Raw genomic sequence first — 20,688 nt, 5'->3', positions numbered from 1 at the left:
ATCAGCTGCTCCCACAAATTGGCTTAAACTTAAACCAGAGCAATAAAGGAGGCAGTGGGCCAATTTCTTTGATTTAATACGCAAAGAGCTAAATCCACCCCAAGCTTTCGACCTGCTTTACCAGTTCTGGCTTGGGGTCCCAAGCAGGTGGAGGGATAGGAGCAGTGCGGTTTGGGGGAGCAGAGCGCCCAAGGCACCATGACGGAGCCTGAATGAAGGGCCTGAAGGGTTTTCCAAGTCTGGGGAGGTGCTGTGTTCAGGGGTTGCAGGCAGGAGGTCCCACGTTCAGCCCCTGAAATCTGCAGCCAAGTCTAAAACCCAAGACTGCCTTTGCAGATGAGCTACACGGGCCAACAGCCTGTCTTCAGAAAAGTTTGGGAAAGACTCCCATCAGAAGTTTGGGAGCTCCACTACCTCTAAGACTTGACAATACTGAGCTAGACGGTCTGACTCTGTCTACAGCCATTTCTCATGAAGAACTTCCTTATTCTTCTCTGCAGGAAACAGCAACTCTCTGTGGAGGTGGTTTCAGTCCTTCCCCAGACATCCCAGCCACCAACCATTGTCTTGCTCCTCGGGGCCCATCCCCAACAGCTGCCTGCCCTGGCCCCTTTCCCTCTCCCCATGCTATGGGCAGCCCCATCTGAGGCTGGGCCATTTTAATTCCTACAATGTCTGCAACAAGGCGTCCCTCTGAAGCATTGTGAGAAACTAAAATGGCAACCCTCAGTGAATACCCACTGGCACAGCAGGGGACCCACTGAAGTAGAGATGTAGCCCTCAAAGCTGGAGCCAGCCCAAAGCACACAGCAAAGGGCTGCTTGCAGGATTATGGGGCAGGTTGCATCGCATGCTATGGAGCAACTGAAGTTTTCCAGTGGCAGATATGCCAGTTCAGCCCAGGGATCCCCTCCAACTCTGAACAATTAATCCTTAAGCCTGCAATTCCTGAATCATCATTTCACAAGATGCATTTTAAAGATAAGGGGGTGATAAGGGAGAGAAGGGTCAGAGGTTTGGCTGTTTTGGAAAGGTGGAAAGTGCATCTCCAGGCTGCAGAAACAAGACCACTCTTATGGAATGATGGAATCCCTTTAATGACTGGAGCACAGTATTAAAACAATCTACAGTATTATTTCTTTTTTAAAGGGGGGAACACACTAAAATTACCAAATTTTTAGACTAAACAAAAACCTTATTTTGCGACTGTGGAAGAGAGGTTAGGCCCCGCCCTCCTCCCCCTCTTTCTTGTCCTTCTTCCCCTCACCCTCGGTCTCCTCCTCGATGTCCCGCCGCCTCTTCCGGTTGTGTGGGCCGGGCCGGTTTTTCAGCAGAGGTAAGGGCTCCATGCCGAGGACTTTGTGGATCTGACGGAAAGCCAGCATCCTCAAGGCATGCTGCGGGGAGGGAGAAAGGCAAAGATGCACACAGGGTTAGGATTCTGAACCCTACATATCTTTAGGTGTCAGGCAGAATCATTCCCTTTCTAACCAGGCCTTAAGCTTTAAACTACTCCTGCTTTCCCAGTACACTGCGTTCCCACTTCATTCCTATTTTGAAAGAAGTGAATAGCGTTCCCATTTTAAGGATATCTATAAATGACTTCTTGAGGGTGGAGCAAACATTCCCCAATCAGCTTAGAGCAAAAAGTATATAGATCAACATTAATGAATGTTGGTGCTACATGAAAATGTTAATGTTTTCTATGGTTTCTCTTTTATGGTAAAATGTGTTTATGTTTTGTTTAGGTAACAAGCGACTCCTCCTCCTCCTCCTCCTGCTGCTACTAAACTACACTGTCCTAACTCAGAGGAATTTCTAGGTGAGTGCTCATAATTAAGGCTCCCTTGGCTGACAGAGGAAATTCCACATTTCTGGATCCTGGCGCTGGTTGACATCAAGAGAAGCGCCAAATTGCAGATCTGCCCTCGCGACAAAGGAAGGGCAGGACACCCTCTGGCTAGAGAGAGACGGCAAGCAGCCAACTATGGGCTATGACACACTGAAGAGAGAGAGAGCAAGAGCTGTAGCGAACCGAAGTCTCTCTTCCACGACACTTAAGTGCAAGTGAGCCAGGCGCCACTCGGGGAAGCAGGGGGGTCCTGGTGAAGCCTTTCACGATTCCTATAAGCTTAGTTTTAAGTTCACAAGCCCCACAGCAGAGATCGGGAACCTCTGGTCCTCCAGGAGCGCTGGGGCTCCCAGCTCCCCCCAGCCCCGGCCAGCACTGCCCATGGAGGGCTGCAGGTTCTCTCAGGCAAAGAGCCCAAGGCACCACCCACCTGGCTGCTGGCCGTGACGTCTTCTCGCTGCTGCCTGGCCATGCTCTGCAAGGCATCCACGGGCTCTTTCTCACAGGGGTCTTGGAGCCCTGGACCATCTGCAGGGAAGCAGAACATGGCAGGAAGGTTATGCTTAGGAAGGAGGCAAACTCTGATTTTTAGCAACCTGATTCCACTCCCAACCCAGATTCAAAATATTGAGGGGGCTGGAGCCCCTAGAGCCCCCTATCCTTGGAGCATTCCTAGTGGTTTGTTTCTCCACCAGTTCATTTCTGGGGATCAAGTCCTCCTTAGGGCAGGGATGGGGAAACCTAAGCCTTCCCCAAACCCTTGTTGTTTCAGATTGCAAATCTACGTTAGAGCTTTTCGAAAACTAAAATGAATGAGAAGCCACCAACCAGGGTTTTCTCGGCTGCTGAGCTGCATTGTGGGTGTTTGTGTGCTGACACCAAAGTACCAATTTCAAGCACTGCAGGTCTGCTCACCTGTTTTTGTGATTTCACTGTGTTGCTCACAGCCGTCAAGGCCAGATACTTGTTTTTAAATAGTAATAATAGAAAACAAATAGTTTTAGCACAAATCCAGAAAGTTGGAGCTAGTACCCAGTGGAAGTGGTTTTCCAGAACCTTCTTAGGGCTGCATTGAGAGGAATCTTGTGGGAGAAGGAGGGGAGGGGTGAACATGGTCTGGTCTAGGGACATCGCCCCCTGGTGGCCGCTGGCTCTCCAGGCTCCACTTGGGAGACGCTGGAGATGGGGGGTATTTAGCAGGGGAAGCATGTGCTCTGAGCCAGAAGCTGTGGTCCTGCCCCAAACCTGGGAGAAAGACTGCAGTTGGCGCAGCTTGCAGAGCTGACCTGCCAGGAGCATCCCGGTGGCAAGGCACTCCAGGACCCGCCGCATGGCCTCCCCAGGTCCCAAAGGGCCCGTGGCGCTGCTCAGAGCTCTTTCCACCAGCAGCTCCATCGCCTGGAAGAGAAGAAGAGCACAACTTCTTATAGGGAAAGTGCAGTTTATAAACATGCGAATATCTTGCTGAGAATGAAGTGCGCCTTTCGTAATGCCACTAAGCATTTCGCAATTTTTTTTTGCTTCAGACTATGGCCTGTCTGCACTACCCACTTAAAACAGTATCATGCCTTCCCCTAAAGCATCCTGGGAACTGTGGTTTGTTAAGGGTGCTGAGAGGAGGACACTCTTCAACCCAAAGAACTACAGTCCCCAGAGATCCGTGGGAAAAGGGGCTAAACCACTCTGGGAATTGCAGTTCTGCGAGAGGAATCCAATTGCGGAGCAGCAACAAGTGACCAATATGGATGCAAACCAACCTTCCCCCACATTCTCCTTTCCATTTGCTCTTGGACTTCAACTCCCAATGTCCCTGAACATTAGGCAAGCTCCTCCCACCATCCCTGAAGACAGCTAGTGGGATTGGGAGTCCAACAAGGTCAAGAGGGCACCGGGTTGCGGAAGGCACCTGTGGCACCAAGCAGGGAGGAGCTCCACTATTGGGGGCCATCACTGAAGAGGCCTCCTTTCCGAATACCGCCTCCCCCCCCCCACTTATACCCATGCAGAAGGGGCTCCTATGGTGACCTGAGTGAACTGAAGCCCAACATATACAGTCTACTTCACTTGCTAAAAACAAGACTCTGGGAACGGCCTAATCTTGTGATGTGCATCGTACTGTTGGTTCAAGCGTGTGCATGCGTGTGAATTCCCCAAAGGTGCTGTCTCTCCCCGCCTCCTTACCCAATCTGGAAGAGCACCCCATGTTGGCACACGCTGGCACAGGTCCCGCAAAACCCTGATGATGATCACACACGACTGCAGGCCGTTGGCTCGGGCCTTTGTGGAGAGGGAAAAAAAAACAAATTCATCTCGGATCCATGTCTTGAAAGAAAACAAGCATGAACTGTCCCCCTCCACAACAAGCAAATGTCAGGGCACAAGAAATTAAGAAAAAGGAAAACTGGTGATGCTCTAACAAAGCCGAGGGTTGTCTCTGAAATGGGTCACTGTGGATTTGAAATCCTAAGATTTAAAAAACACCAAGTTAAGCCTTGGTGGCTTAACTGGACCCTCCTTCTTGGGGGCCGGGGGGGCGGGCACAGTCCTTGGCCCAACTGGCCTCTCTTACCTGGAACCATTTGGCATGGCGAAGAGCAGCCAGGGACTCCAGGCACCTATCCTTGTTCAAGGTCTCTGCAGAGTGGAGCTGAGGTTCTGGTGATGTTGCTAAGAAGGAAGCAGAAAGGGAGGGAGGAGGTGGAAGAGGCAGGCTGCAGCCCAGTCAGCCAGAAGAGAAGGCAAACCATGTTGCCTAATGTGGCACAACAATCAGCATGTTGGACTAGGATCACCTGGGCGACCTGGGCTCCCTGGTCCCCTTGGGCCAGTTTCCCTCAGCTTGCTTCCCTAACCTCACAGGGCTGTTGGGAAGATAAAATGTGGGGGAGAGAACCACACACACACCTTGAGCATATTACACCTTGTAATAAACCATTTGAGCATCACATCTACAGGTAGCGGGGGATATTCCTAGTTCCACTATCAGTAAAAGTCTCCGAATACCAGGTTGCTGGAATCACCAGTGGGGAAGAGCTGCTCTTGTGCTCAAGGTCTACCTGTGGACATCCCATTGGGGCATCTGCTTGGCCAGCGTGAGAGCAGGATGAGGCCCAGAGAGGCCCTTGGCCTGGTCCAGCCAGGCTTTTCTTCCGTCCCCATGTTCCCCCTCCTCAACCCACAACACATGGGGGCACACGGCAGCACGCGAAAGGAGAGCCCCCTCCACACAGCGGAGATGCACCCACACCCCTCCTTTACAAGCCTGTGAGTTTCCTACAGGGAACACTGGCCAGACATGGGCGCACCCACGACCTTGTATGAAACGGCCCTGGCAAAGGAGGGGTTCCCTTGCCATTTGCATTCAAACCGCATTCCCTTTTTCTTCCTGCTTTAATGGGCAACCACAGCTGGGGGAGAGTTTTCTCGCGAGATCTGCCACTACAGTAAGGCTGCAAAAGCAATTTTCTTTGCCTTCTCTCCCCCCAACCCCCAGCAGCTCCTTCCAGCCGCCCATAAATGGGTGGGCTTCAGCACCATGACAAAAGAGCAGGCATGGAAGCAGAATGCTGAGCCAACCACAAGCATTGATTCTAGCTAGGAAGACTTCCACAAAACACCCCTGGTCAGTTCCAAGTTCCTTTGAGATGGTGATGTGGAAACTCGGTCAGAGCCAGAGCGGAAGGTCAGGTTATTTCTATTTTAAATGATACAAGGCCCAACCTTTTGATCAAACGATCTCCAGGGTGGCTTACAGCAAAGGCAGGAGCTCCTGGGGTCAAGGGGGTGACATCAAAGGCCGTCTCTGGCACCCAGGACTCCTGGGGCAGCATCCTCTGGGGAAACCGCCTTGCCTCCTGAGGGGGAAGCCAGATGCCAGCCGTCTCCCAGGGCAGAGAAGCAGGGAGGCTGGAGGGAGAGAGCCTCACCCTTCTTTCTGGGGTGGACCACAGATCTGCCCAGATGCCAACCCTTTCCCCTCTCCTGAAAGGGCGGGGGGGGGGGGAGGTAAAACAAGGCAACACAAACAGCACCAGCAGGATCTCCAGCTCCGCATGCTACGCTGATATACATTAATTTCAATGGGTCTACTAGCAAGTAAAATTTAGTTGAAGTGAATGCTGTCGAACGCTCTTCCAGGAGTGATTTGGCAAACACCCTCAAATTTGAATTTCAGGTGTCTCTTGAAGACTTTTTTTCATGCTGACAGGCCCACACACACTTACTGAAAACTTTCCTTGAGGACCCAAATGTTCTGCTCTGTTCTGCTTTTAAAGGTTTTTATGTTCCTATACAGAACTCTGAGGTTTAAACTTTTATAAATAAAGTTCTGAAGACTCACCTGCATCTGCAGCGGCCTCTTCTCTCATCAAGGGAGACGTCAACGAAACCGTCACCTGCATTTGGGGTTCTCTGCATGATGCAATTACAATATTGGCTTCCTCAGAGTTGGGCAGCACTTCGTAACTGTCGCTCGTCACCTTCTGGGACAGATGAGGAGAAAAAGAGAACGCCATCAGCCTTTGAGATATGCCCACCTGCCCAATACAGACTAGGACAGAGATGGCAAAACTCCCTGAGGACAATCAGCCAGGAGCTGCATGCCAGTGGTGCTGATGCTAGCCCAAGAGACACGACTGTCGCACAGGTGTGCAAGAGCCAGAGGTTTCTGCACACAGCTGCTCCATCTAGCAAGCAGGAGACAGCGGCGAGAGCTCCAAGGACACATTCCAGCCAGGCAGAGGCACTCAAGGAGGGTGCGGGGCAGGCTGGGGAGAGTCCCAAAGCCAGGAAGTGAGGCCCAAGAGGCCAGATCTTAGATTCACTGGGAGCAGGGACCTGCTTTTTCTGTGGAAACTGTGTCATGCCTCTTGTCATTTGTTATACTTAAGTATTTTTCTTAAACGCTCTTCCTCAAACGATTCCAAGGTGGTGTACAAAGTGCCACAATATAAAACTCAAATAAAAGGCAGACTAAAAAATAGCAACTGAAGAGCAGAGTGAGACAATTCCGACTCCACGTAAGATGCCAATGTGATCGTTAAGGTCCACTTGGCATCAGTAAGGAGTCATTCCTTTAGCTTAGTAGCAGCTGTCCTTTGGAACTCCCTGCCTATTGATGTCAGGTGGGCCCCACCACTGTTTTCTTTTTAGATCCCTGCTGGGAACCTTCTCTGTTTCAGCAGGCCCATCCAGACACAGGATTTGAATAGAATAGAATAGAAATTTAACAAACAAACAACAGCTAAAAGATATATAAATACACACATCCTCCTCTCCAAAGGTTGGCAAGTCTGACTGCGGAGCAGAGAGAGGCCTTCCTTACCTCCAGCTGCTGGGGCAGCTGCTCTGTGATGCTCTGGAGAAGAGCCAGGGTAGGTTTCTGGGCTGAAAGCAAGATCAGGCGAACATTCCTGTCTCCGCGGAGAAGCAGCCCTTTTGCCAAGACGCCAACTCTCATTACCCCTTTCAGAAGCCGGGGAGGGTCATCTGCCTTCCTGTTGAAAGGAGGGGGCAGGAAAGGAAGTGTGCTCATGAGGACTAGCTGCCTAGCACGGGTGATTAAATGCATCAGGAAGGGTTCCAGCAGGGATGTCCAAGGCACTTGTGTGCCGCTGCTGCTCCCCCCCCCCCCCAGTAAGGGGAGCAGGTTATTCCCCTGTTGGCAGCCTGGCCTCGTGGTTGGGAGTGGCTAGGAAGACTTGGTGACTTTGAGCCCGTCCCCCTCTTTCAGCCTGTTCTACCCCACAGGGTTGTTTGTGAGCATAATTCGAGTGAAGGTCAAGAACGGAGGCGGCCTGAAAGCATTACCCTTTGTCTTTACTGCCTTCCTCTTTTTCTGTTTCCTGCTCCGTCAGCCAATCGGAGACAAGCCTAAGGGCACGCTCAGAGTGAGAGACAACTTTCTGAATGGCCTGCAGCTCGTCTTCTGTTGGGTAGATGCTGGAGTGCTTTGTCATGATGTGGCGGTCATCAGAAGAGTCCGGTCGCCGGGTGGGCTGAGGGAGATAAAATGGACAGAAGGAGTCTGTCAACTAGAGCGGGCAAACGAGGTGAGGAAAAGGCACAGGTCAACTTCATGGTGAATCACAGCTCAGCGCGATATGACCGAGCCTTGCACTTTTACATGCCCCAGTTTTCTTCCAACAGTCAGGAAGAGAAACCAGAAGCACTCACTTCCTGGTTCACATGAACACAGTTTCTCATTATATCCAAACTGGGAACAGTGATATGTTTAAACTATTTTTCATTGAAGCAAGCCAGGAGCAGAAATCAGTTTTGATTCTGGCTTCTTTCAATAAATTTAGAGTTTGAGCCAAGAACATGGACCCTCCTGCCTGCAGCCCTAACTAGAACTAACACAGGTTCCTCCTCCACCCGCAATCCCCTGCCCCACCCCTGATGTCAGTGTTCAGCCCACTGTCAGTGCCAATACCCTGGCTGGTGCTGAATGTGAGCCTCACCTTTGCCAATGTCAGGGTGCCAAACTCCCGGTTTAGAATAAGCACAGTTCATGAGCAACAAGAAACTGGTCAGTTCAAACCAGTAAATGGATGCTTCCAGATCCCCCTGGCAGCCATGTGAAGAGCTGAAGAGCCAGGCTTCTTCAGGTCTAGAGTTACACTGGAATAGATTCACGGTGTGATTCAGCTGGCTGGCTTTGCAGGGAGCCTGGGGTTTGAAGGAAATGCCACCCAAATCCGGATACCCACCAAGAGAGGGGGGACTGGCACTCCAGGCCTGCCCATGAGGGGTGGCGGGGGCCAGTCTGCCGCCAGGTGCCGCCGCTGCTGCTCCTCCCAGTACAGCTGCTCCTCCTCCACCCGACGCCAGTACATTTCTTCTTCATAGCGCCTGGAGGGGAAAGGCGGGAGAAATGCTGCATTAGAAGAGCCTGGCTCTCTCACAGGAAGGAGGGGCAGCAGCAAGCAGGGACAGCAGCTGACCAGCCAGGACTATGGACCAACAGCAGGAAACCCTCTGGACTTGGAGTGAGGACTGTCTCTTTTTGTTCAGTCCATCCATCCTGGTCTGCCTCCAAGGCTTCTTCCTCCCGTGACACTGTACATTCACATTCTTCCTGCCCTGCCATTTCAGATGCTACACTAAACTGTGATTCCGCATTCTGAGCACCAGCCTCAAGCTCACGAATTTCATCCTGCCTCCCTGCCAACCGAGTTCTCCATTGCACCAAACTCAGACAAAACTGTGATGAGTTGGAACAATGGCTTCCTCAAAGTAATCAGGATCAAAATTGTGCTTCATGAAGCTGGCTTGTTTAAACAAACAGCGGTTTAACCAGACGTGTGCCCCCCCCGCCTCCCTTCCTACCTGCCTGGATGCAGCAAGGAACTGTGATTAGTTCAAAAAGCAAATTTCCAATCTCCTCCTCCTCTGACAGGAAAAGCGGGAAAACATGTGAGACCAGAACTCATGTGAGCAGAGCTAAACAACGGTGAGGGTTAGGCCTAAACTGGCCTCTGCGTCTCCTGGCTTCCCGTTGTTAATCCTACACTGCCCAGTTTAGACTGTAAGCTGCTCAGGAGAAGAGACTGTCTATATTTCCTCTGGGTTTCTGATGGTGCTGGATAATATTGATAATATAACAACAAGAACAGTCATAAGAAGGCTTCTTGCCCTCCCTCCCTCTTCTTCCACAGATAAGAGTACAGCCATCAACCTGCAAAAGGCCAGCCAGAGTTGGAACCTGACATTTAAGAGAGAGAAAGCAAACATGGATCCAGCACTTCAAGGCAGCTTTCCCAGTCTCCTGAGTCAGCCGACTCAGCTGAGCTATGTCTACACCGACTGAGCACATTTCTCCAAGGTTTCAGGCAGGGACTGAACCTGGGACCTGCTGTTGCACGCAAAGGGGACGCTCCGCCCCCCCAGCCCCTTCCCAGGACTCGCCTCATCTCTAGGTGCCAGCGCTGCTCTTCCTCTCGGCGCCTCTTCCCCAGGGACCGCAGCTGCTGCTTCTTCTGAGCTCGGCTGCTGGGCTTGATCTCGACTGGCAAGTCAGGGTTGACCTTCTTCTGCAAGAGGTTTGTTGCCATCAGGCTCAGAATAGAGCAGTTCAGTTACTGCTACAAGCTGTGTCCAGGGGCAAAGATCCAGAGGGACCAGGAACTGGGGCCCCAAATCGCTTCCCAGCTGCTCAATTCGGGAAGATCTATTGGCACCCATACCAAACACACTTCCCAGGGCTCTCTAGTGTGGGAATCCAGAAGAGCTAGCTGCGTTTCAAAAAGGGTGGCAGTAACAGAGGTCCCTTCCTATCTTGCAGTCCTGACCCAGTGTTGTGGAGGCTACAATTGCGGCCAATTTACAACTGGCAGAACTGACTTCCAGAAACAGGGCCTTGGCCCAAGGCCCCCCCAGCGCTCCCATCATTAATTTCTGCATTCCAGAACAAGATTACATCAAAGATATTGTTGGAAATCAAAATGGAAGCTTCAAGACTCACCAATCTGCCTCTAACTGGAATGCGGGATGATGGGGCCGCAGAGGATGCGTAGAAGAGAGGAGGGAAACCCCCCAGGCCCAGGGGCCAAAGACTGCTTCACCCATTGCTGTCATTGGCCCCACAGAAGCAAACAGGCTCCCTGCACCCCTCTCACAGACAGGGGCTCCCCCACTGGGCCTGCCAGCCCACACCAGGCCCTCCCAGCCCTCGCACCTTGTACTGCAGCCTGTGCCGGCGGCCCTTCAAGTGCATGTCTTTAGAGTTGGGGTCATTGAAGCTGCACTCACAAAGTTTGCAGTGGAAGCGAACCATCTTGCCTTTGTCATTGTGGACCTGAAGAGGTGCAAGATGCATCATCTCAGCCGGGCTAGAGGCAGGAAAGCGAAGATCTCCCCCGTGTGACAGAAACCGGGCCCTGAAAACCCCCACCTTGCCAGATCTTCCATAGGGAGAGATGCAGGGAGAGGCAGAGGGGAAAGCAGGATTGAGCCAAGGGAGCAACCTTGGAAGCCCGGCTCCAAAGAGCTCCCCTGCCCCATTTACACTGCCTTGGTGGAAAGGATATCGGAAGTAACTCAGTTAATATCCCTGACAGATGACCGGCAAATATTTCCGTGAAGGAGGCACGTCCTCCCTTTCCCTTTACCTCTTCGACATAATCGTGACCCACAGGCTGCACGTCCAGCAGGTCCCTCAGACCATCTCCGGAGCTGCTGAGGGGGGACTCGTCTGCTGGCCTCGCGGCTTTCGCGGACACCCCTTCTGCCCCTTCCTGCTTTGCGCTTGTCACCTGAGCTTTGCCTGCTCCTGATAAAACAGCCATGGAGGTTCTCAGATCTTGACCTGGCCACCATTTGCTTTTATGAAAGAACTTCCCCTTACAGTTACAGATAGGTAGCCGTGTTGGTCTGCCATAGTCAAAAAAAATTCCTTCCAGTAGCACCTTAAAGACCAACTAAGTTAGTTCTTGGTATGAGCTTTCGTGTGCATGCACACTTCTTCAGATACCTGAAGAAGTGTGCATGCACACGAAAGCTCATACCAAGAACTAACTTAGTTGGTCTTTAAGGTGCTACTGGAAGGAATTTTCCCCTTACAGGTCAACTTGGCCAGTGACCAAGGAGGCAGCCATGCATGCAGCGGAATGAGGTCCTAAGAATGGCCTGTACCACTTCAGGTTGCAGATCTGGGGTGTGTGTGTCAGATTTTGGAAGGCCCCGGGGTTTTTTTTAGAGACAAAACCAGTATTGCACTGTAGACTAGGGTAAAATGGCACACAACACATTTAAAGTGCACTTAATATACATGGTTTCCGTAAAACAATCCTGGGAGCTGTAGTTTACAGATCTATAATTCCCAACACCCTTAACAAATTACAGTTCCCATGGTTCTTTGGGGAAAGCCATGTGCTTTGAATGTATGGCGAGGAGGAGGCTTAGCCGTCCCTGGTGTGCTAGGCAGCCAATGATAAAGGAAATAAAAGGGAACCAGGCCTCATGGAGTTTGTCTTTGCCAATTTCACCCCCCCCCGAACCCCTTCCCTATGAATAAGACGCAATAATATGGAAGACTGCCTCTATTTGATATGGAGAAATGCCTTCTTAGATCAGGAACTGGTAGCCCTCCAGACACTGCAGAACTACAACTCCCAGCCTGCCTTGCCAATGGTCAGGGATGATGGGTGTTGTATGTCCAGCTACACCTGGAGGGCTGCAGACCCCCCCCCACCTGCAGTCAGAAACAGGGAGTCCCCTCGACCACCTCACCCCCCCGGCCGGCGCAGAGAGATCGCTCCCCAGAGAACGCCTCTCTGCCAAGCCTCTCGCCCAGCCCCCCTTGCCACGGTTCCTACCTGGAAACAAGAGCTTTGCCTGCCCTAGGGGCTTCTTGGCAGAAAGCGGCTTGCTCGGGCTGGGTGTGCTGTTGGCTGTGCCCACAGCCTGCTTTGCCAGCACGCTGGGCGTGGTGGAGACGGGGGGGTGCGGAGCTGGCTTGCTGGCGGAGCCATTGGCAGGACTCACAGAGACGCTGAGCATGATGGGCTGGACGGAAGGGATGGGCTTCCCCAACTTGGTGTGCAGCTTGAGGACCTGGAAGACACACGTCCTTCAGCGGAGGGGAGACGTGGCCCAGCACAGGCTCCCCAGTCCTTGGGCAGCGTCAGCTCACCACAGCTTGGCTCTGGGCAGGAGCAGCTGGCGCCCCTTGGGGAAGGCAGAAAGGCCCAAGGGAGTGGGAGCCAGAGGCAGTCAGCCAACGCTCGCTTTGTCCCCGCCCTCCGCCCCAGGAGACCTAAGGCGGAGGGGCCACGCCCTGGAGTGGACCAAAGTCTCCATTAGGTCCTCCCTCCCGGTGCCCCCCTGCGCTTCCCAGAACACTCGACCTTTTGGTGCTTGGCTCCTCGGATATGGGCCACGTAAGCATCTGCCCCGGTGCAAGAAACATCGCAGAGCTCGCAGTGCAGCTGGGTCTGGACCCCCCGTAGGCCGCTGCCCCCCGCCTGGCTCCCTGTCTTCAGTGCTGTCTCCTTCTTTTTGTGCTTTTGTCCTTCTAGGTGCTCCCGGTAAGTCTGCAGGGGGGTGGGAGGAAGGACATGGCAGGATCCTCTTGCCCCGAAACGTTTTTATGGCCTACGGCACGTCTAAGAAGTGGAGGGCGATCCAGGATGGGCCTTGTGTTGGTGCAGGGAGGTGAGCTGTGTCTGGAGGTGGTGCAAAGAGGCATTATGGCACTCTGGAGAGACATTCCGGCCCTGCAAAAGCAGTCGAGGAGAGGGCTGGTCAGGGTCAGTGAGGTGCGAGGCCTGTGGAGAAGGCACGGCTGGGGGAAGAGTCCCGAGGGCCGCGCAGAGAGGCCGCAAGAGCCGCATTCAACCCCCAGGCCTTGGGTTTCTCAGCCTTGCTCTAAAGGGAGAAGAGGAATGTCTTTTATGGAGAACAGCTCTGTCCACAATGATTCCCTGTCAGAGCTAAAGAGAATTGCTAAGTTCAAAGGATGTAGATCTCCGAACACCATCCTTTTGCCGAGTAAACAGGGGACAGCTGCTGTATTCAAGGACTGTTTGGGTGGGAGGGCTTTCCAAAAGCATCTGTTATCCTGATGAATACAGAACAAGGAGCTAGAGGAACCATTTGTACACTGCTTAGAAAATCTGAGGGGCTTCGTAAGCAACCAGGGCAAGACAAGCCAGCCTGGCACTGTAAAGCAGGGGCAGAAGCTCTGAGGAACCCTTTAGGCATTCTGAAGTCCTGGCATCAAAGCCAAGGCAGGGCTTGCAAAGAGCTTCCACGTGCCTGAGGCTTTGCCTTTACCTGTTTTCTGCAGGCATCGGCTGCGAGAAAGAGGATTCCCTTTCAGGGACACACTGGTGCAGCTGATCCAGCAGCTGTAGATCAGCCCAAACCTGCTTTCCCTTGCCCATGAGCCATCAGGACCACACTTTAAGGCTCCCAATGGGTACACTGATAGTCCCATCTCCACTACTGACATCAAGGGTGGCGCAGGTGCTTGTGGTTTGGGGGAAACAGCCTCACAGTTTGACCATCTTGTGGGTCAAGGTGGCCCTGCCTGGCCACGGGCTCCCTGAACCATATCTGCATAGACGCTGTACCTCTGGTTCCTGCCTAAGGTCTGCTCAAGAGACTCTGCTGCTGCCGGGGACCAGAGAAGGGCCTTCTGAGTGGGGGCATCTATAAGATGGAACTCTTTGTTCCATGAGGTTTGGGAGGACTCCTCTCAGAGTGTTTTGCCGTTTGCTGAAAACCTCTCCATTTCAGGCAGGTACTTCTTTTATCAGGAAAAAACTGATGCGTTCGTTGTATCTCAGCCGCACCATGAAGCACATGGCTTCCACCACAGAATCCTGGGAACCCATCACAATTCCCAACTCCCTTAAGAAACTACAGCTGCCAGGATTTTGGGGGAGGCAAGACATGAGTTTTTCATTTGCATTGTGGCCTATTTTTATGCTTGGCTTCAAATGATTGTTAAGGCGCCCTGCGTAGCTCATCAGGAGACAGCAGACAAACCTTGGCCAAAGAACCAAAAGGAAGAAGCCAGACTCACCTGGGGGCCTGCGCAGCTGATCTTGCAGATCTCACAGTAGTGAAGCTGAGGCTGCTTGGGGGGTCCCCTGGGCTTGAGCGGCTTGCTGGGGTACTGGGGCTTCTTGCTGTAGCTGCTGGTGGAGTTGCTGCTGCCTCCGTCGCTCCACAGTGAGCCCCCCAGGGGCTTGGGCTGCTGCTGCGTGGGAGGCAGGGGCTGTGGCGGCGGCTGGGGGGGCTGGTAGTAGGAAGCGCTGGCTGCCACGTACGCAGTGGCATCATAGCTGGAGTAGTTGGACCCTGGAGAAAGAAGACCTCCTGTTGATGCACGACGAGCAAAGCAGGGGCAGGCGACAGCCATTCCAACTCGCCTGAGTCCCAGCCAGCAGGTGAGCTGGAGCCCAGCAACCTCTGGAGGGCCACAGGTTCCCCACCCTGCTCTAAGAAGCAGCATTTCTTTACTGCCGGTACTTAGAAGAGACACTGTCTCCTGAGAAAGGGGATGTTTCCTAGAGCAGGGATGAGGAAACAGGTCAATGTTGTTGAGACTACCAACTCCCATCACTTGCAGCCGGCACAGTCAATGACAATGGGGATTGGGGCCACACAGGCTCTGCACCCTTGCGGTAAAGGAAGTGGGAAAGAGGAAGCAAGGCCTTTGAGAAGCTCTTACCAGAGTAGGACGCAGGAGAGGAGTTGTAGGTGGAAGAGGAAGGGGCGTACGACTGGAGGGAGGAGGCAGAGATGTTCTGCTGGCATGTCGTGGAGGCTGGGTAGGTGCTATAGGATGAGGCAGAAGTCACAGTCTGGATGGGCTTAATGGGGGTCACTTGTCTCTGGGGCTGGCTTGGACTGTACACGGCCGCAGGCTGGCTGTAGCTGCTCTGGGAGTCTACGAAGGACAGAGAGCAGTCGCTGAAGACCAGAGAGCAGCAGGCAACTCCTGCCCAGATTCTGCCTGCCTGAGCTCCTTGAGCTTTGTCCAGCTTCCATCCACCTAAATTCTCCTCAGAGGAGACCCAGTGAAACTGAAGGACATGACTAAGAGCCATTCATTTCAATGAGGCTAGAGAACAGCTAACATACAATCCTTCATTTCATTTGCCTGACCAGACTCCTCAGCAACAGGGAACAGCAACATATAGACCACCTTATTTTTTTTATTTTATTTCTATCCTCTCTTTCTCCCAATGCGGGACCCAAGGCAGCTCCCAGCACAAATCTAAACAAGCACACAAATATAAATATTAAAAAACGGTTAAATAAGCAACCCTTTAAAAATGCAGTGCTGAAACATTTAAAACCCTTTGAAAGCACAAAACCCCAACAACATTCAGCCTCAGAAGACCATCCACAACAGCCAGTTGGTGGCAAAAGGCATGGCAAAATAAAAGTCTTTGCCTGCTGGCAAAAGGAAAGCAGATGGAGACCTAGCCTAGCCAACTAGGCTGAAGTGAGTTCCACAGTCTGGGAGCAGCCACCAAGAAGGCCTTGTCTCATGTCCTCACCAAACATGCCTGTGAAGGTGGAGAAACTGGAACATGCCCCCCCCCCCAAGATCTCAAAGCCCAAGCAGGCTCATATTGGGAGAACCGCTCCTCCAGACACCTTCAAACCTGTATGGACTGTTTACAAAGGAGTAACTGCACTCATCTTTATTCCAACACAAAGTGACCTTCATGGTTTTATTAAACCAGCTTAAAAGCAGCGTGAGATTGCAGTGCAGGACAGCTCTAGTGGCTCAGGAAGGGGGCAGCTTAAGATGACCCCCATCGCCCAAACCTTCCCCGTTACCAAGACAGCTGTTACTGGAAACTACTTCACAAATGCTTCCACAAGCCTCTAGTATTCTGAACACGCCTGAACATTGTTTTTTTTTCTATGTGAACTCACTCGAGTGGTAGTACGAGTCCGTGGCCACGTGTTGGGGCTGCGTGACCACCGCTTGGTAATATGGTTTGGTCTCATAGCCGCCTGCTGTTGGGGATCGGCCGTAACTGTAGCCATCCTGCCAAAACAAAACTTGGCTGTCAATAAGCAGGTGAGGGCAACACAAGCCGACCGATGCCTTCCACAGGGCGACCCATAACCCAGAGCATCTTTTGGCTGATAGGAGCCTTTTCTGGGTGGCTTATTTAAGGTAGCTTAAATATTAGGGGGGGGCACAAAAGCCAGGGACACTTTTACACATCTTTAATTGATTCCTCCTAAGACAGGGATGGAGACGTTTGTATCCTCCCAGGTGTTGGAGCTCCCAATTTAGTGCAGCAACATCTGGGGAATGCTAGAGACATCACTGTGGCTCTCTCATTCCACTCAAGCAAAGGGGAGCAGTCCAGGATCTACATGGAGCCCCCAACCTCATTTGAAGGTGATGCCTGATGACTCCTGAAGCTGCCCTATTATTCCATCCTTCCTTTCTGTTTGTTTTCTCCATATTCCCCCTGCAATGCAGTTTCTGACCAGCTGGAGGAGACAGTATATTAATTGTAAAAAGAAATAGATGCTTGAAAAAAAAAGTTATCCCAGGTTGTACTGCTTGGGGAAAGATTCAGGTAGGTAGCTGTGTTGGTCTGACACAGTTGAAATATATAAAAAGAATTAAAAAAATTGTCCAGTATTGATTTCACTTGCTCTCCAAAACAGTTGCTGTATTGGTCCACTGGGTAAGCCGGCCAGAGTGGTTGAGGAAACCCAGCCAGATGGGTGGGGTATAAATAATAAAATAATCATCATCATTATTTTTAAGGTATTTATATGTTAGCAAAGGTGTATGAGGTCTTAGGGGAGGGGTAGTACCTTTGTGGGGGAGACATCATGCTCCTTTGGTGCCCCCCCTGCACTCAGCTCTCACCTGCGGCTCCTAGAAGCTGTCAGTATGTGACAATTCTGGGCACCACAATTTAAGAAGGATATTGACAAGCTGCAACGAGTGCAGAGGAGGGCAACCAAGATGACCAAGGGGTCTGGAAACCAGGCCTTATGAGGAACGGTTGAAGGAGTTGGGGATATTTAGCCTGGAAGAGAGGAGACAAGAAAGGAGATTCTGACTCAGTATCAGGAAGAGCTTTCTGACAGGAAGAGCTATTTGAGAGTGGAACGGACTCCCTTGGCAGGTAGTGGACTCTCCTTCCTTGGATATTTTTAAGCGGAGGCTGGATTGCCATCTGTCAGGGATGCTTTAGATGAGATTCCTGCATCGCAGTGGGTTGGGATACCTTCTCAGTCTACGATTCTATGACAACAGCCACACCCTGTGAAAGAGCCTTGACTGGCTGGTTAAACCAGGTGAGGGTAGCTAATGGGCCTCAACCCCCTGGCCAGTCAGGGCCTTCCCCTGCACGGCAAGACAGGCTCCAGCAGATTAAGTGGACAAGACCAAGAGGGGGTCAGATGGAGGTTGCAGAGGGAAGTGAAGGGCAGGTGGCGCTTGTACACCTGGGAACGGAGCCCATCTAGAAGAAGGAAAACTCTGATCCCAAAGCTCCACTGCCTGGAGGGATATCTTTGGGAGAAGTAAAACCCACACAACTCTGGAGTGGAGTCTCTAAGACAAGTGGACGGCACCTTGTCCACCTCCTTCCAGCAATGTATTGGTCTGCTTTCCTTTGGACCCCATCAGCGACAGCAAGAAGGGGGTCTTGTTGTCTGGGCAGCCCAGGACCCCCAGAACCACTGGCCAGGCTTGCGCCCCAGGGAGGTCACTTGGCTGCTGCTAACACAGCGTTCAGACTTCACCCCCAGAGTGGCAATCCATTGTCTCTCGAGACAGATGGATGCCAGTAACATATATTAGCACGACTAAGTTGTTTTCTTAAAAACCAACCATGTGAAGAATAAAACAAAAATTCTTCATAAAACCAAATAATCTGAAACACTACATCAAAATGCCTGCTGGAATACGGAAGTCTTTGCCATGTGCCTTAAGTTCAGCAAGGATGATGCCTATTTCATCTCAGGTGGGATGGAGTTCCACAGGCTTGGGCCCAAAACACTGAATTAATGGCTTCTGGTCAATGTATGCCATGCGGGATCACCAACAGAGACTCCTCCAAAGATCCCAGGGATCACTAATGGGTCCGCTGATCCTTAAAATAACCTGGACCCAAGTTGCTAAGGGCCTTGGAAATGAAGACAAGAACTAAACATTCTTTAGTTTGCCCGGTCCCAGCCAGCACAGCTCTTTGTCAAGCCTCGTTGAAACAAGGATACAGACTAGACGTGTTTAGAATGGTCAGATTCCAACTCACTATTCCCCCCTCCCACAATTATATGTCTATTAGACACATAAAACATGCACTGCAACAGCTTTGTAAAGAAGCCCAGAAAGTCTGAAAAAAATATTAGCCTCCAGGGGGCTGGATGAGCATGGAGGAGGTCTTCCTTCTTCCAGCAGACCACCAGATGAAGGACGGGTGTCCCCCCCCCCCTGCCAACCTGCTCACTAACCTGCATGGACTTTATTGACACCTATGGGAAGGGAGAAGAGAAGCTTCAGGAGTAAACCCGGCCCAAATCTGGAGTGGAGTCCCTAAGACAGTAGGATGGTGCCCTGTACAAGAGCTGGTGCCCAAGGTCTTGCTCTGCCGTCCTTTCGATCCCATCAGGGAAGCAAAAAGGGGGGGGCTTGTCATCTGGCCAGCCCAGACGCTCTGGCCAGGCTTGTGTGCGAGGGAAGTCACTTTGGTGCTGTTAACGCAGCAGTTTGCAAAGAGCTCCCCCCCCCCACCTTGTTCTCCTTGTACACACACAGTGGAGGAGCATATAAAGCGGTCTCTGTTGTCTGAAGTGGTGCAGCCCCTCCTCCCCCCTCATTCCACTCCACATATGGGATCCTGGGACAATGCACACCTTGGACCCCACAATGAAGGGTGATGGAAAGGCTCACTATTGCCAGTCCGTTCTCCTGAAAGTCAGCTGCTCGCTATGGCCAAACCTGACCACCCAGTGCCAGAGGCTCCTGCCACCAGTGGTAAGGATGCCCCGGTGGGAGACCTGCTGGAGGAGGTCCTACCGTCCTCAAGAACACTGGCACCCAAAGGTCCGGGCCAAAGAGCAGCAACAGAAGGTGGACTCACACAGTCTTCACACAGAACTGGAGGAATCAACCCAGGAACTTATTTGCCACCAGCAGCTGCAGTTAGGCTTTGGTCCGTGTGGTGGGGACTAGCTCATAAAATGTGTGCCTCTTGCAAGAAACCACACAGCTCTCTGGCTCCCGAATTTCCTTCCTGTGTTGCCCCTTGCCTGGACTTACAGCTGAACGATTCCCCGGACCTGACCATGGCTTGCTGAGGCAATGCTGCACTGTGAATCCCATTCTCTTGGGACTGAGACCCTAGACCCAGAGAAGACCCCACGGAGCAAAACACTTTTATTCCAGCCCCTCAAATATCTGGCAAGGGGCACCTGTGGCCATCCCTCCCCTCATTCCTAGATATTTGGAATGAATGTTGTAGCTTAGGGGTCTGGAGTCTAACAACATCTGCCTCCCCAACCCACCGATGGGAGGATCCTGATTAGCAGCTACCTGATAGTTCTGGGCGACAGTGGGCTGGGGGGTTGGCTCTGGTTGCCGCGTCCCATAACCGTAGCCTGGCGTTGACGGGGGCTGGTAGCCCCCATATGCTGCAGGGGCCACAGACCTGGCTGCCTGCAGAGCTGGAGGATAGGCGGGGGCCACAGCGTGCTCTATCGCAGGGCTCTGCTGGAGTGGGTAGCTGGCTGCTGTGGCGGGATGGCAGTAAGCTGGAGCAGGCTGGGCGCTGAAAAGGAAGACGAGAAGGGAGAGGCTGAGGAGGTTGGGGAAAAGGGGTGGCCGCTAAGGGGAAATGGCACTGCGATCGTCTGCAAGGGATTCCCGCACAACTTCCATACTCCTCCTTTTCCCTGCAATCTTGGGCTGATGGGATTTCTAGTCCCAAACATCTGGAGGGCACCAGGCTGGGCCAATCTCAGAGCTGTGGCTCTTTCTTGCCCTAACGGGAGGAGGGGCGCCCGCACCAGCCTCCTGGGCAGCTGAAGCGAGCGCCTGTCCGGCGAGCCTCCTTGCCCGCTTCTGGCCAGAACGGGGCGGGGAAGGGGCCTGCCAGGCCCCCTCCGCCTCTCGCCGGCCCCCCTCCCCCGCCCGCCCTCGCCCCTCCGGCGCCGGAGCCCCTGCCGCCCCCCACCCACCTGGACGGGGCTCCGGCCGCGAAGCCGTAGGAATTGCTGGCCGCCATCTTGGCGTCTCCGCTGGGCGAGCGCGAGGCACGCCGGGAAAGGGGCGACGCAAGAGCGTGCGTGTGACGTGGCTCCGCCTCTCTCCGCCCCAAGCCCCGCCCCTCCGC

The 20,688-nt window shown here is 52.6% G+C and overlaps 1 protein-coding gene across 5 annotated transcripts; it reads right to left on the bottom strand.

Annotated features, from left to right (window-relative positions):
- Positions 1 to 1,073: 1,073 nt before the first annotated feature.
- On the bottom strand, positions 1,074 to 20,598 carry LOC309361092 (zinc finger RNA-binding protein 2-like). 5 transcript variants are annotated; one of them, XM_081896039.1, is made up of 19 exons: positions 20,534 to 20,598; positions 19,890 to 20,124; positions 16,253 to 16,367; positions 15,033 to 15,251; positions 14,382 to 14,659; positions 12,700 to 12,885; positions 12,169 to 12,406; positions 10,963 to 11,123; positions 10,530 to 10,649; positions 9,761 to 9,885; positions 8,563 to 8,704; positions 7,661 to 7,884; positions 7,176 to 7,347; positions 6,192 to 6,333; positions 4,422 to 4,519; positions 4,034 to 4,174; positions 3,139 to 3,250; positions 2,283 to 2,380; positions 1,074 to 1,397 (listed from the first exon to the last, which is right to left on the bottom strand). In XM_081896039.1, exons 1-19 carry the CDS (start codon positions 20,578 to 20,580, stop codon positions 1,221 to 1,223), a joined length of 3,030 nt encoding a protein of 1,009 aa, XP_081752165.1. In that variant the 5' UTR covers positions 20,581 to 20,598; the 3' UTR covers positions 1,074 to 1,220. The 5 variants fall into 5 exon arrangements, with proteins under 5 accessions (XP_081752165.1, XP_081752168.1, XP_081752166.1 ...); XM_081896042.1 differs by having other exon boundaries at positions 4,034 to 4,129; XM_081896040.1 differs by having other exon boundaries at positions 6,192 to 6,330.
- Positions 20,599 to 20,688: the final 90 nt, after the last annotated feature.

Source organism: Podarcis melisellensis, assembly GCF_964234715.1.
Source record: "Podarcis melisellensis genome assembly, chromosome: 18".
NCBI classification, from domain to species: Eukaryota; Metazoa; Chordata; class Lepidosauria; order Squamata; family Lacertidae; genus Podarcis; species Podarcis melisellensis.
Note: the sequence above shows the minus strand (reverse complement) of the source record. Positions and strands in the feature narration are given on the sequence as shown.

Bases quoted from the DNA above. Each gene is read 5' to 3' on its own strand.
- LOC309361092 (XM_081896039.1), bottom strand. From the start codon at position 20,580: ATGGCGGCCAGCAATTCCTACGGCTTCGCGGCCGGAGCCCCGTCCAG. The intron at 15,252-16,252 runs GTGAGTTCACAT...TGTCCTTCGTAG, and splicing joins GGACTCGTACTACCACTCGA to ACTCCCAGAGCAGCTACAGC. The intron at 4,520-6,191 runs GTGAGTCTTCAG...CTTCCTTCTTAG, and splicing joins AGAGGCCGCTGCAGATGCAG to CAACATCACCAGAACCTCAG.